We start from the raw sequence: 13,613 nt of genomic DNA, 5'->3' as shown, positions 1-13,613 counted from the left end.
TTTCAAAAATCTGGATCATTTTGAAAATAGGAAGATTTTACTTAAAACTCCAGCTACCAGAATCCCTGGGTGGCTCAGCGGTTTGGCACCTGCCTTTGGCCTAGGGCACGGTCCTGGGGTCCTAGGATCAAGTCCCACGTCGGGCTCCCTGCATGGAGCCTGCTTCTCCCTCTGCCTGTGTCTCTGCCTCTCTATGTCTATCATAAATAAATAAATAAATAAATAAATAAATAAATAAATAAAGTCTTAAAAAAAAAAAAAAACTCCAGCTACCTGGATTCTTGTGATAAATTGGGTGATGTGGTCACATTGTTGTCATGTTCTTCTGTGGCATTAGTGGGCTGGATAGAGCTAACCATGGGGACATCTTTTGGGGGGAGAAGAGCCCCAGCTTGCCAGTCTGCCAGTCTCCCCCCATCCCTGCAGTCCCCTGCCTGGCCCCTGCATTTGGGTTCCCCTGAGTTACAGTAGTGACTTAGGGAGACCGTGCTCTGGAGTGGACTCTGGCCACTGCAGGGCCAGGAGGGAATGAGACAGAGTCCCGGAAGGCTCTGTGGAGGAGAGGATGGTGTGCTGTGACTTTCACCGAACAGAGAAAAGCCACAAATGCTCCAGGCAGAGTGCTGTGTCCGAGCTGACGGAGAGGCACTCGGACATGACATGATCAGTACTGCCAGAGGGAAGATGCTGTCACGCTGCCCATCGTCCATGCAAAACAAAGTCTACTTTTGTGGGTCGAATCAGATTCTTTTCTAGGGGATCCAGCCTGTACAAAGACACTGGGTTAGTTCAGTGTGCTTATGTGCAGAAGGCAATGGGAATAAAAAGTAGGTTCCTGTACTTTCCTCAAGTCTAGAAAAATCCAAGTTTCCAGCTCCCACCTTTTGGTGGCTTCGTGCGATCACCTTTTCTCTCTTCTGCAAACGCACCACTCACAGGACCCCTGAGATTCCAGGTACCACTTTTTTCTTTTAAAACTGGTGACTGCCCCTGTCACCCATCCCTTTCTGGAACCTGTATCTATAGCCATATTTCAAGATTTTTTTTTTAAATCATTAGGAATAATTTTTACTATTCGACCCTTCACATCCTGACAATGTGTCCAGCCAGCGGGGAGAGCTGAAGCGCTTTGCATGATGCCAACACATGGCTTGCCTCGGAGGGCTTGAGTTCATGACGTGGTGGTGCTGAACTGTCTTTGCTCGGAGATGCCGAAGGGCAGGGGGGTGGGGAGCCTTCTGGGTCCCCAGCTGTTCCTGGAGGTGGGCACTGTTCTTCTCCCTGCAGCTGTGTGCCTGGGCTCTGGGTCACGTGCCAGCTAATGCTGCCGATCCCAGGCAACTTTTTTGCTCAATAACCGTTTCCCAAATGGCTACTCGGGGGCCTTTCAGAATTCACGAGAACTGTCAGTTGTTATAGTAACCGGCCCCCTGCTGTCGAGTTGGCCCTGAGATGCCAGTCGAAGCTCTTGGAACAGGCTAACACGTAGTCATTAGACAAAAGCAGGGAGAGATTCGCTGCTGAAGGTTGCCATTTAAACATTTTCCATGAGTCTTGAAAGAAGGGATTGATTCTGTTAAGAAGGAAATGGGTGGATACATTTTTTTTTTTTTTTTTTTTTGAGCAAACTGACTTTTCAGGAAAAGGAAACTCGTACGTGGAGTCTCTTCTGCATCCCCGACACCTGCCTTTGGCCCTGTCGCCACCAAGTGTCCTCTCCCCCAGGGTCGATGGTGTCTGTCCTGGGGGCCTGCTCAGGTGGCCCCCTCATTTATCCAAGATATTAGTTACCGGCTCTATGGCATTTGCTTCTCAGTGACGTGTTGTCAGTTTACGGGTGGGAGTTTTAAGCGCCTGTGGTTGTGTGTGAGGAAAAGCTGCGGAGATAGCCGGCTCCGCTCCAGAATTCCCCAAGGAGTGAATCTGGCAGGATTCAGAGTAGGGCTAAGGGTTGAGAAGAAGTCTAAATATTTTAGGAAGCTGCAAATTTCAAGTTTCTATGAAGATTTGCAAAAACACTCCAACACGCTCGTGGTTTCTTCGGATTAATGTTCATCGCTGCACCGAGTACGTTCGTGATGTTTTGAGGACAGTTGTTGTAGTTGCAGACTGCACTCAACAGAGGGAGACAAGAAGTTCAGAATCACAGCACGCTCCCCACCCCCCCAGCCCGACCCAGGCACGCTTTGGACTCGTATTCCCAACTTTTGGCTTCTCCAAATTTTGGTTCGTGTGCCAAGCATTTTTACTCCATATAGAGGCTAATAATGATCAAAATAAACAAAAGAATTGTATTGGAAGAAGAGAAACCCAACACTGGAGAATTCAAGGATGTTCATCCCAGGGGAAAAAAAAAACAAAAAACAAAAAAAACCCAAGTGAATCAGAAGCTGTCAGATGTTCTCTGGAATCACATACCTGAATTCAGAGTTCTGAGTGGGATTCAAGAGAACCTCCAATGAAAGAGAACTTTGCTACAAGTGAGTGTGTCTTCGCTGTTCTATCCACAGCATTTGGAAAGAATAGGAATCATTCCAGTGTGAAATCCTATAGCCCAGGTTGCTAGGGGATTAAATATAGTTAAGTAAACACTTGCCAGTGTTCTCCTGGAACAAAAGTGTAACTTTCAAATGCGAGACACGAGACTCAGATGCTGCACTAAGTTTTAAGGGCAAACTAAATATCAGACCTAGTATATACTAGTAGCCTTATCAGTACTACCCCCACTTTCCCTGAGGCGCCTCTCCAGTGAACTCCCCAGTCTGGGTTGTGAATCAGGAAAGTGTCTGGAGATGAGAGGGATGCATGGGGAAAAGACAAAACCCTGGATTGATCTAACAACACCACCTTCACATATGTTTTATGACAGAGGGGAGGTTCAGATGACCCCTAAGAGATTCCTGTTGAGTTCTATTTACTTTAGTGGTGTTTTAAATGATCATATTTGCCAAAGCATCACCTCAAAGGTGGAAGGGTAGATACATGAATGGGGAAACCCAATAATGATTGGATTTGTGATTTCGTTACCTACCATTGACACCAGGACTGATAACAGGCTTCTAACATGGAATGACTGCTTTTAAGGGCAAAGTTCCCATTTTGTATTTCTTAACTAAGTGCAAAACAACCCTTGAGAGACCGAGTCACCTTTGTGTGTAAGCTTTCTCTTTTGAAAATGTCCCATATTGGAACTGATGACGGGTATGTCTATGTTAGGTGGGAGGGAGGGCATTCGTGTGGAACTCTTGGTGGCCAATTGAAAGTACTGTCTTCTACACCTGTTCTCTTTTGTTTTTTGTCTATTTAGAGGGTGTAACAAAATAAAGTCCAAGGGCTTTCCCAGACGTTTCCGTGAAGTGCCTTCTTCTGGGGAGAGAGGAGAGAAGGGGAGCAGGTGAGGGGCGGTCCAGCTTAAGGGGGGTGCCTCTTTGGCCGGGACTGGCTTGCTGGATTTTTGTTTTGTTGTCCTGGGGATGAAAGTCCTCTAGACAGCACAGTGCTGCAACTTACCTGTCTTGCCCCAACTCCCGAAAGTAAGAATTGCAAATACCAATGCAGCTTGCTGGTAGCTGGTAGCAATGAAAGTATGTCCTGAGTGTGCTTGCTTTGCTTTATTTGGCGGTCTGTGGGGGGCTGTTTTTATTTCTAGAAGGGGGCATACTGGGAATGTTCTTTGTTGGTGTGTATGTCAGCTGCATCTATTATCTTTCCAAAATTTCAGATGTGTGCATGTTTCAGAGCTTTAAAAAAAAAAAAAGCATGCATTTAGCCTTACAAGTGAAAAATGTGTTTTAGAAACCTAAATGTATAAATAAGCTAAGGAAGAAGAGTAGGAAGGGAAGAGAGAAGTGAGCAAATGGGGATATAGCATGTTTTTCCATAAGAGTGAAATTTTTTGAGAATGAAAGCGTACGCGTTCTAAATGGCTTAAATACTGGGAAAAATTATTGTCCTGGAATGATTTACAGTAAACCTTTAGAAGTCCGGATCATGTGATCTTAATCACCGCACATGCGCTCTTGATAATATTTTTATAAGGCTTATCTAGGCATACTCTACTTAATATGGTAATTAATATTTTAATACTGCCAATTAAGATAATTCACTAATACTGTGTTGTGAGTGGTTTCTTATTACTTTCAATGAACCAATTTATAGTATTTATCTTAGAATTTTTACTGGAACGATTTGTCTCCCTTGGTTGAGGATAAGTCTGATTATTAGGATGAAATTTTAGATACTTCTCCATCTAATCAGGTATACTTATGAGATCTGAGAAAGTATAGTACAAGAATTGTGGAAGATTAATGAGAAATTCTACGATCTATCTTCTTTTAAGCTACATGGCATGATTTTGGCCTTCTAAGGGAAAATGGGTAACTGCTGACACCGGTAATATAATTATTCTTTCTAAGATCTTTTTGCTTCCTGAAGTCTTCAATTTTCTAATCTGTTTTCAAAAATCCAAAGGTAAAAACTGAAATAGAAACCCCTCTGTATACCTTTCAACTTCTAATCTTAGAGAGTACCTTTGACATCATGTAAATGCCTAATATTCATGTCCAGTCTGTTCTGAATATAATGTGTTTCTGTCACACGTTAAAAAAAAAACAAACAGCATCACCTCATGGACGCCACAGAGATAATGCACATCTGATTTCTGCATTTTCCAGACATGCCTGTGATTAACTCTCACTTACGTTCCTAGCCCCAGGTGTGGGAGTGGGCTTATGATAGATGTATTTCAGTTTGTGGGTGGATGTATTTTGTTACAGGGTGTTCAGTCTTTCTGGTTTCTTCTCTACTTCTGAGTGCCGGAAGCTTGGTGGGGGGAGGGGCACAGTGACTTTCATTTAGATCTAGAAGTTGAGAACCATCTTGGGAAGCGACAAGTATTTATAGAATCCACCTGATGATGAATTCCATATTTGACTTTACTTTTTTGATGACGTAGTAGCAAAGAAAGAGCGACCTCGGCTCAGGGAGAGACTGGTTCTAACTGTGGTTCTACCTTTTCCCAGCTGTGTGACCTTGAGCAACTGAACAAAACCCTCTGAGCCTCAGTGTCCTCATCTAAGAGTAGGTCCAAAGATAGTTCCTTTTCATTGGGTTGTTGCAAAAATGAAACGAGGTAGTACATGGGAAACGCTTAGTGTGTGTAATATGGTACCCCATCCCAGCGGAGGAGGAGACAGAGATTCTGAGAAGTTACTCGTCTGGGCTACCCTGCTTGGGTGGCTGAGTTGGGACAGCCATTGGTGGTCTGTGTCCTCAGCAGTGCCCCCTCTCACTGCTTGATGTGCTTTGCTAATCAATCCATGATGAAGAGGGGGCCAGATCTCCCCCATTCCTTCTGCTGGCTGCCCTGCCATACTCTGCTCCTCTAAAGCCTACAGCTCCTCATTCCTCTTGATGGCTGTGTGGACTGAAGGGCCACCAGCCCACTCTCCCTTCTCCTCCCTCCTTCCTTATCCCAGGAGCATTGGCAGCAGCCTCCTGACCCAGTTCTGTCCTCTGCTACTCTATAAAAAGCCTTCCAGAGGACAGAGGCCCCGCCCTCCCCTACCAGGCTGCAGATGCATGAGGGAAGCAGGGCTGTTAGCCTCTGTCTCCCGCGTTGGCCTCTTTATATCCACTCTCGTTTCCTGTCCTGGTCTGCATCCCATCCAAATGTGCCAGGGAATCAGGAGAAGAGCCCGAAAAGCTGCCTGAATAGCGACCCTTCAAACAGTTAAAATAGCTGTTGCCAAGTCTATGCACATGAACCTCAGGGTACTACCCATTTGCCTGTTGGGTCTGACCTCACTCGCCTGGAACACTCTCTGCCCACAGTGGGAGGGGAGGCCTGTGTAGTCTGAGGGTGAACAGAACCCAGAAAAGCAGGACAGTGGCTGCTGGAAGTGATGCTGATTATCCACCCCCATCCCCACCAGGACAAAGAAGAAAACAACAATAAAAATCAGACCCAAGTGTTTAATCTAAAAAAAAAAAAAAAAAACAAAAAAAACTGTTGATTTAAATTTTGAATAGGTAATACTTAACATGGTTGAAAATCATAAAGTTTAATATTTATTATATATACCCCTCCATCTCCCTCTGATCACATACCCTCCTGACTCCCTACCTCCTCACAAATAGGTAACCATGACTGCTAGCTTGTTGTCTCTTCTTCCAGACGTTGGGGGTGGTGTGTGTAAGCAAATATGAATCTATAGCCCCAGATCTCCTTTTACACAGTAAAACACTGCATACACGATCCTTTGCCTTGCTTGCTTTGCTTAACGTGATTTTTGTCTTTGCAAATGTGGTTTCCTTGGTTTGGTTTTGTTTGTTTGTTCGTTTTTTACAGAAGCACAGTATTTCTTTGTATAGTTGTCCTGATTGATTTCACCAATCCTCTGTGGCTGTCATTTTGGTTGCTTCTAGGCTTTTATTATGATGAGCAGTACCAAGGTGAATAACTTTAAGTCATTGTGCATGGAGATAAGTCTATCTGTAGGATAAAGTCAGGAAACAGGCTGTGTCAGGAGCTACATGCATTTGTAATTTTGATGGATGGCGCCGAATTGCTCTCCCCGGTGCCATACCCAGGGCGGCTTCTATTGGTAACGTGCAAGCACCTGTTTCCCTGCACCTTCCCCAGCATGGTGTATTGTCAAACGGGGGCCACTTTTCCAACCTCATGGGTGAGAACAATGGTGTTAATATAGCTGGAGTGTGTTTTCTCTTATCAAGAGGGAGGCTGAGCATCTTTCATGTTTTTGCCCTTTGTGTTTCTTTTGCTCTAAACGGTTAGTCTTTCACTCATTTTCCCTTTCCATTGTTGGTCTTTTTCTAATTGAGAGATATCACTGTCAGCAATAAGGCTTGCAAATATTTTTTTCCTCATCTGTGGTTTGTCTGTGAACTATGTTCATACAGCGTCTTCAACTTCATTTAATCAAATTTACCCATAAACTTCTTTTGGTTTCTGGATTTGGAATCCTCATTAGAAAGGCTGTCTCCATTCTGCGATGACTTATTTTAGTACTTCTGTGGTTTCAAATTTGAATGTTAAATTCTTAAATCATTTAGAATTTGACCTGGTTGATAGTATGATAACTAAATCTACTTTTCTCTTCCCAGATGGTCCCAAGTATGTAAAAAGTACTACCATAGGGCTGTGTGGTGAAAAGACATGTAATACCTTGCAAGATCCTTAAAATGACACTCTTTCAGCTAAAGTCTGACTGACTTAGCATGTTAATGAAATAGTCACCAAAAAGTTTTTACTAGAACGCTGTATATTACAGGTGCTGAATCATGTGTAGTGAATGAAATGTGAGTTTTCATTTCCCACCTCCTGCCCAAAAGGAGTTAGACCATCATGTCCCCATTAACCAGCTCCATCAATGGCAGATTGTGTCAGTGCCTTAAAACAGTGGCAAGAGGAGGTGGAGAGTTCCTTAAGCCTCAGTCCAGAAATTCAGAACATTCCAAGCCAGGTTCGTAACTAAGTGTGGTATAGCTACCACAAAGCCCCTGACTTCAAGCCTTCTTTTCTGGTTAAGAGCTTGGAGGACTGGGAAGTACTGTCTAGAGCTCACTTGCTTAAAGCCAGCCACGATGTAAAAACTGCCCCGTTCAGGTTCTTGATCAGGTCAAAATGTGGTTTATGAGATGACCTCTGCTGTCTTCTCTCCTGGAAAGTATTAGCAGTATTTCAGTCACTCCAAGGACTGCTTGGCACACTTAATATTTAGCACGAAAGCGTCCTGTGCCGAGACCACTTAGGTGTATATAATTTATTTCCTCCCACATCCCTTAGATGCTCATTGCAGGAGTTTGTATCCGCCACTGAAATTCTTCCTGCAAATATCAGATCTTTGTCACTTGCAGCTGTAACAAAAGTTGAATGGCCATCTCCCCTGACCAAATAAGATCCAAAATATTTTGAAACATTTTCTCCTCATTTCATATATGTACCCTCTCTCACCTCATCCATCTCCATGGTTTGGTTCACTTTACCTCTTTCCTTCTTCCCTTCACCTCCTCCTCATATCTGACAGGCTGTACTTATCCAAGGTATGACAACCATATGTCCCAGGATTTCCAGAATTGCTCTGATGGGAAATAAGTCTCTTGATTATTCCCAAAAGTACTTTGATATTTGTCAGATCACATGTGCCTTTTATGGTTCGGAGACCATGAAAATGAGAAGTGAAATTCTGAATTCTTCTTTCTAGAAGGTTCCTTCCTGAAAATATAATGCAAGTATAAACTGAGTTGTACAAACAGAATTATTTCACATACAGTAAAGGAAACTGAACAGCAAGTGAGTGCTTGCATCCGAAAAAAATCACAACGCAGAACTTACGGTGGGCTCTTTTCCAAGTGGGACCCCTGAGTTATTTCAAGCAGACACTCCTCTTTGAGGAGAAGCCCAATAATGCCCACAGGCTTTTCCTTCTATTGTTGTCTTTGTCACTTCAATTTCTAGAAACATTTTGCCCTAATAAATCAGTCCACATCTTTTTAACACAGCTCTCAATCATCCTCCTTGAAGGCATGCGAATGTTCTCAACTTTCTATTTACAAGTGGCTCTTATTCATACATGGTTTACTACAACAGATCCATTCACAAAAGTAAATATTAATGTGATTTCTGTACTCAACAGCATGAAAATAAATGGGATTATTAGCAGGCATGGCACTGTAAATTTAAATGAGGGCAGTATATAAATCAGTTAAGATTGCTTAATTAATATTCAGCAGCCGCTCAGCCAACTGCCCGTTCTAGTCTGCAATTAGCATTTTGAGTTGCACACTGCTGACAAACTCCTTGTCACCCTCATATGATTATAGAACCATTGAGCTTAATTGGAAGATAGTGACTGGGTTTCTGATCCCTACACATCATCTGGTTATTTTGTCATCCCAGGTTTTTGTAGGACTCTAGGAATGGTGATGTGGTCTGCACTTTCCTGGGTCCCGGCAGTGGTGATGTGGAGGGATGTTGTAATGAGCTGGGGACCCAGGTTGAGAACAATGGGACCTCTCATTGCTTGTCAAAAGGGATGTATATTTTGGCCCAGATGTCTGTACATCTCAGAAACCTCTGCTCCTATAACCAGGGCTGGAGATGCTGCCTTTTGAGGACCCTTTCCAATATATACTTTGCTTTTGGAAAGTCTCCCATCACCTAAATTATTCCTAGTTGCCTGTCAGAAGAGCAGAAAGAGGTGTAAGGAAGAATGAAGATAGCAGAGGTTCTCTATGCACATACCTGGGAAAACACTGGAGCAACAGAAAGGAAAGCCTTTCTGTACAACTTTGGTTACTCGGGGTGTTCTGTGTTAACGGTGTGTCCAATTCCTGGAAGGAGATGGGGAGGGAGAATGCCAAGTCTAGAGATTTCTTTCTTATCTTTCTCATTTGCTGTGTTTTATTTGAATAGTAAGTCTCTAGAGCTTGAGTAATTATTGATACTGATAAAGTACTGTCAGAGCAGCTGCAGGCAAGGATTGTGTGTGTGTGTGTGTGTGTGTGTGTGTGTGTGTGCGCGCGCGCCTGTCTGTCTGTCTTTCCGTCTTTCTCTCTCCTCTCTCTCCCCCTTCCTCTCATCATGAGAACCAGTTAAACATGCCGGGCCTGTCATGTGCTGGCAGAGTTTGGGGGGGGTGTAGCTCAGAGAATTGACACTGATGGCTTACTGATACTGGTCAATCTTTACTGTATCCTAATCACATGTGTGCTGTGCTTTCTCAAGTACAGAATTATTGGTTTTTGAAAAAGCCTCTCTCTTCAAAGTCTCTCCCTTATTTAAAGGAATGAGAAGCTATTTTTAGAAATTTTAGTCCAAGACCAAATGTTCACGACTGTACACTTAACGTGTCCATGGACTTTTTCTAAGCTAGACTGATCCATCCATGCTTGCTCCTACCATGAAGCCTCAGGCACCACATGGGCCTGGACCACAGATCATGGGGTTGGGCTTGAAACCAAGGGAGCCACTCCCTAGAATCCATGTCAATTTGATGAGCTACTAGCAGGGGTATCACGCATTATCTTCTTGACTTCCAGACAAGCCTTTCCTAGAAGTCTTAAAACTTAAGAGCCCATGTTAGTTTTCTAAAAATGAATGAGTGAATGGAGGGTGAGAGAGAAAGTATGTTTGCTTTTTACTACTTAGAACTTTTCATGAGATGCACCTCTACCTAATAGGTAGGCCATCTTTGGTCAGGCACCAGAAACATTTGGCTTGGATTCAGGAGCTATGTGTTCTGAAGAATGCATATGTTTAAACAGTAGACTCATTCAGTGCAGAGAGGCAGTTTTTCTTTTTAAAGATTTATTTATTCGTGAGAGACACAGAGAGGGAGAAGCAGGCTTCCCTGCAAGGAGCCCGATGTGGGACTCGATCCTGGATTCTGGGATTATGCCCTGAGCCGAAGGCAGACGCCCAACCGCTGAGCCACCAAGGCGTCCCGCAAGGCAGTTTTGCTATGAGAGGTGCCTAAGGAGTGCAGCCAATTCAGGGGTTGGCATATGCACATCTCCCTTTTAGTTTGCATTCAGGCCCCTGTACCCCTTTAGTTGAAACTATTAGCTGATGGAAAAATTAGCTGATGCCAACTGGGGTGTCTTCTTGCTCCTACCTAGAAGCCTTCAGTGAATATCTGATGTAACTCTATCATGATATTTCTTCGTGGGGATGAGTTTGAGAGAGCCATCTTTTTTCTTTTTTTTTTAAGATTTTATTTATTTATTTAAGAGAGACAGAGAGAGGCGGAGACACAGGCAGAGAGAGAAGCAGGCTCCATGCAGGGAGCCTGATGCAGGACTCCATCCCTGGACCCCAGGATCACGCCCTGAGCCAAAGGTAGACGCCCAGCCGCTGAGCCACCCTGGAGTCCCTGAGAGAGCCATCTTAACTAGCATTTCAGTTTTGTTCCAAGTGACGGGACACTAGGAATAAGGACGTCAGAACATCCAAACTGCTTAATAAATAATACAAATTCGATTCCACGACAGAAACCAAGATCTAATTTGCTGGCAGATAAGGAGAGCAGTCCACAAAGGTGGTGTAAAGAATAGCTTTGGGAGGAAAAACTTTCACTTGAGAAATCTGTGATCTGAGAAAACACTTCTCCAGCATGGGTGGCAGAAACTATGCTCCAACTTCAAGAAATGCCACCCTATTTCTGAGAACTTAGGTTCCAACAGAAACAGAGCAGAAGACCTTTCAAATTCTTATTTAAGTATGTGAGATGCAGTTTATTTTTTTCTGTATTTGAGAGGATTATGTTAACATCCCTGAATTCTTAACTATGGTTTTTTTATCCCATCTGGGACCCTATAAATTCTAGATGCTTACTTTTTATCATCATTTTTATGGTGCATGCCGTTTGAGACTGCTTCATTTTCTTCAGTGGCTTTCTTAGAGCACTGGAGACTCTCTGGAACCATCCCCCCTGTATCACAGTGCTTCTTAACCAGGGACCATACAGACCAGCATCCCTGAGGGAGTTTTTCTAGATGACACAGACCTGTTCCTCCCACCCTAGAATCGCTCAGCTAGAATCACTAGGAGTGGGGCTCATCCAGCATGGGTGTTTTAAAAGCTCTCCAAATCAAAGTGATACATACGTACTGCTCATTGATGACCACCACTTAACTAAAACCCTACTGATATGTGCTGTGTGTGTGTGCAGTGTGTGTGTGTGTATGTGTGTGTGTGAGAGAGAGAGAGAGAGAGAGAGAGAGACTTCAAGACTCGCCAAAACTGAGGCATACCTAAACTGGGAAACTCAGGTCAGCAGAATATATGTTGTGTGTCTCTGACTCTCTCTCTCTCTCTCTGTGTGTCTCTCATGAATAAATAAGTAAAATCTTAAAAAAAAAAAAAAAAAAGAATATATGTTGCAAAGGTAGATTAGAGGAAGCAGAAGTTACCTAATTTGGTCATTGCTAAGCCAGGTCAGGGTCGTTGGAAAAAAATTATCTGTTCTCAGTTCCTTAGGGGGGACATATTGATGGGGTGGAGGCAGCGAGGAAGAAAAAGAGAAAAGAGTGAAAGGGAAGGACATAAAATGTATGCTGCGGATCTAGCAGACTGTAACAGGTAAATAAACTTGTAAATGTGTTTTTGATTCCAGCCGTGGTCCACTTCATTGTTTTCCTTCCCGTTTTCAGGTATTTGCGTAAACGAATGTTCAGTGTGGAGAAATTACAATTTTAGAAAATGACCCTTTATGATCTAGAATCTTGTTTCCTTCAAGGAGACCATAGTTGAAAAACAACTGGACCTAGACGGAAATTTGAAGTTGCGTGCACATGACGCACATGAGCATTCTCAGAAATTCTCTCTCCATTCTCCTGAGCTCAGAATTAGAGACCGTACTGCCTCTTTGAACAACACATCACGGTGGAAACATTTAGAGGAACGAAAACTTGTGTTTTCTTTTCCCTCGTTTTCAAAATGCCTGCCTTTACTTGATTATCCCCGTACACTGCTGATGAAGGCCAAAAACACTCTCTCGTGGGACTTCCCTGAAAGGAGTTAAAACGATGTCAGGTGATGTTGACCCTGAACAGCTGCTTTTCGTAGGTATGAATTTTCCCACAGTGTCTAATTTCTGCACACAAGAGTTCACCTCAGTGCAGTGAAGTCAATGTAGGGAAAAGTCCATACCAAACTAACAGCTGGGTCAGTCTCCTACTCAAAGGAGACCTCCAGGGGCACCTGGGTGGCTCGGTTGGTTAAGCATCTACCTTTGGCTCAGGTCACGATCCCAGGGTCCTGGGATCAAGCCCCACGTTGGGCCTCATGCTCAGCAGGGGGGTCTGCTTCTCCCTCTGCCCCTCCTCCCTGCTCCTGTGCGCTCCCTCTCTCTCTTTCTCTCTATTCTCTCTCAGAAGTTACCTAATTTGGTCATTGCTAAGCCAGGTCAGGGTCGTTGGAAAAAAATTATCTGTTCTCAGTTCCTTAGGGGGGACATATTGATGGGGTGGAGGCCTTTAAAAGAAAATAAAGCATACCTCCAGTAATTAGTGATTAAAGGGCTAAATATCTAAACATCCATAAAAATGGGAGAGGAAACCAGCGTTAATAGGTATGTCGGTTCCTACTTGTTATAAAGGTGTTAGGTCCAGTATGATGTATTGTGTTCCAAGCACAGGAGAAAACGGCCGTCTGTGGGTCTGCATGTGAGTGTGATTACAACGGTCGCCCCCGATGGATCTCCTTGCTCCAGTTTTGCTGCCCTGTCCACCACTCATCACATAGCAGCCAGAATGAGCCTTTTGAAGGAGACCAGTCAGACTGTGCCCCTCCACCGGTTAAAGCCCTGGGCTGCCTTCCCATTTTCCGTAGATCCTGGGGGAGCCTGTGGCCTTGGAACAGGCAGAATCTGGCTCCTGGCCGCCCCTCCCCCCTTCCCTCCTGCCGCCCCTCCCTGCTTTCACCTCTGGCTTCCTTTCAGTTCCTGCACCAAGCAAGCTCACTGTGCTCTGCTCCTCCTGAGGGAGCTGCCTGACCTGCCCAGAGGGGTCCTCCCCTGCCGCTTCCCATGGCTAATCCTCTTCCGTAGGGTGTAGGGTCGTAGGGTCGCAGGGTCGCAGCTCCCAGCTCC

General features: G+C 44.2%; 1 protein-coding gene across 5 annotated transcripts in view; it reads left to right on the top strand.

The window, feature by feature from the left end:
* PTPRG (protein tyrosine phosphatase receptor type G) overlaps positions 1-13,613 on the top strand; it is a 703,723-nt gene that overhangs the window by 632,085 nt on the left and 58,025 nt on the right. For 4 of the 5 annotated variants that reach the window (XM_038565974.1, XM_038565976.1, XM_038565973.1 and 1 more), the window contains one exon: positions 3,308-3,394. The exons of the other annotated variant lie outside the window; for it this stretch is intronic. In XM_038565974.1, the coding sequence (XP_038421902.1) occupies positions 3,308-3,394 (87 nt within the window). The remainder of the gene's footprint in view (positions 1-3,307; positions 3,395-13,613) is intronic. 5 annotated transcript variants of the gene reach the window in all.

The sequence above is a fragment of the Canis lupus genome, chromosome 20 (assembly GCF_011100685.1).
Source record: "Canis lupus familiaris isolate Mischka breed German Shepherd chromosome 20, alternate assembly UU_Cfam_GSD_1.0, whole genome shotgun sequence".
NCBI classification, from domain to species: Eukaryota; Metazoa; Chordata; class Mammalia; order Carnivora; family Canidae; genus Canis; species Canis lupus.
The sequence above is the reverse complement of the archived record's forward strand: the minus strand, read 5'-3'. Positions and strand labels throughout refer to the sequence as shown.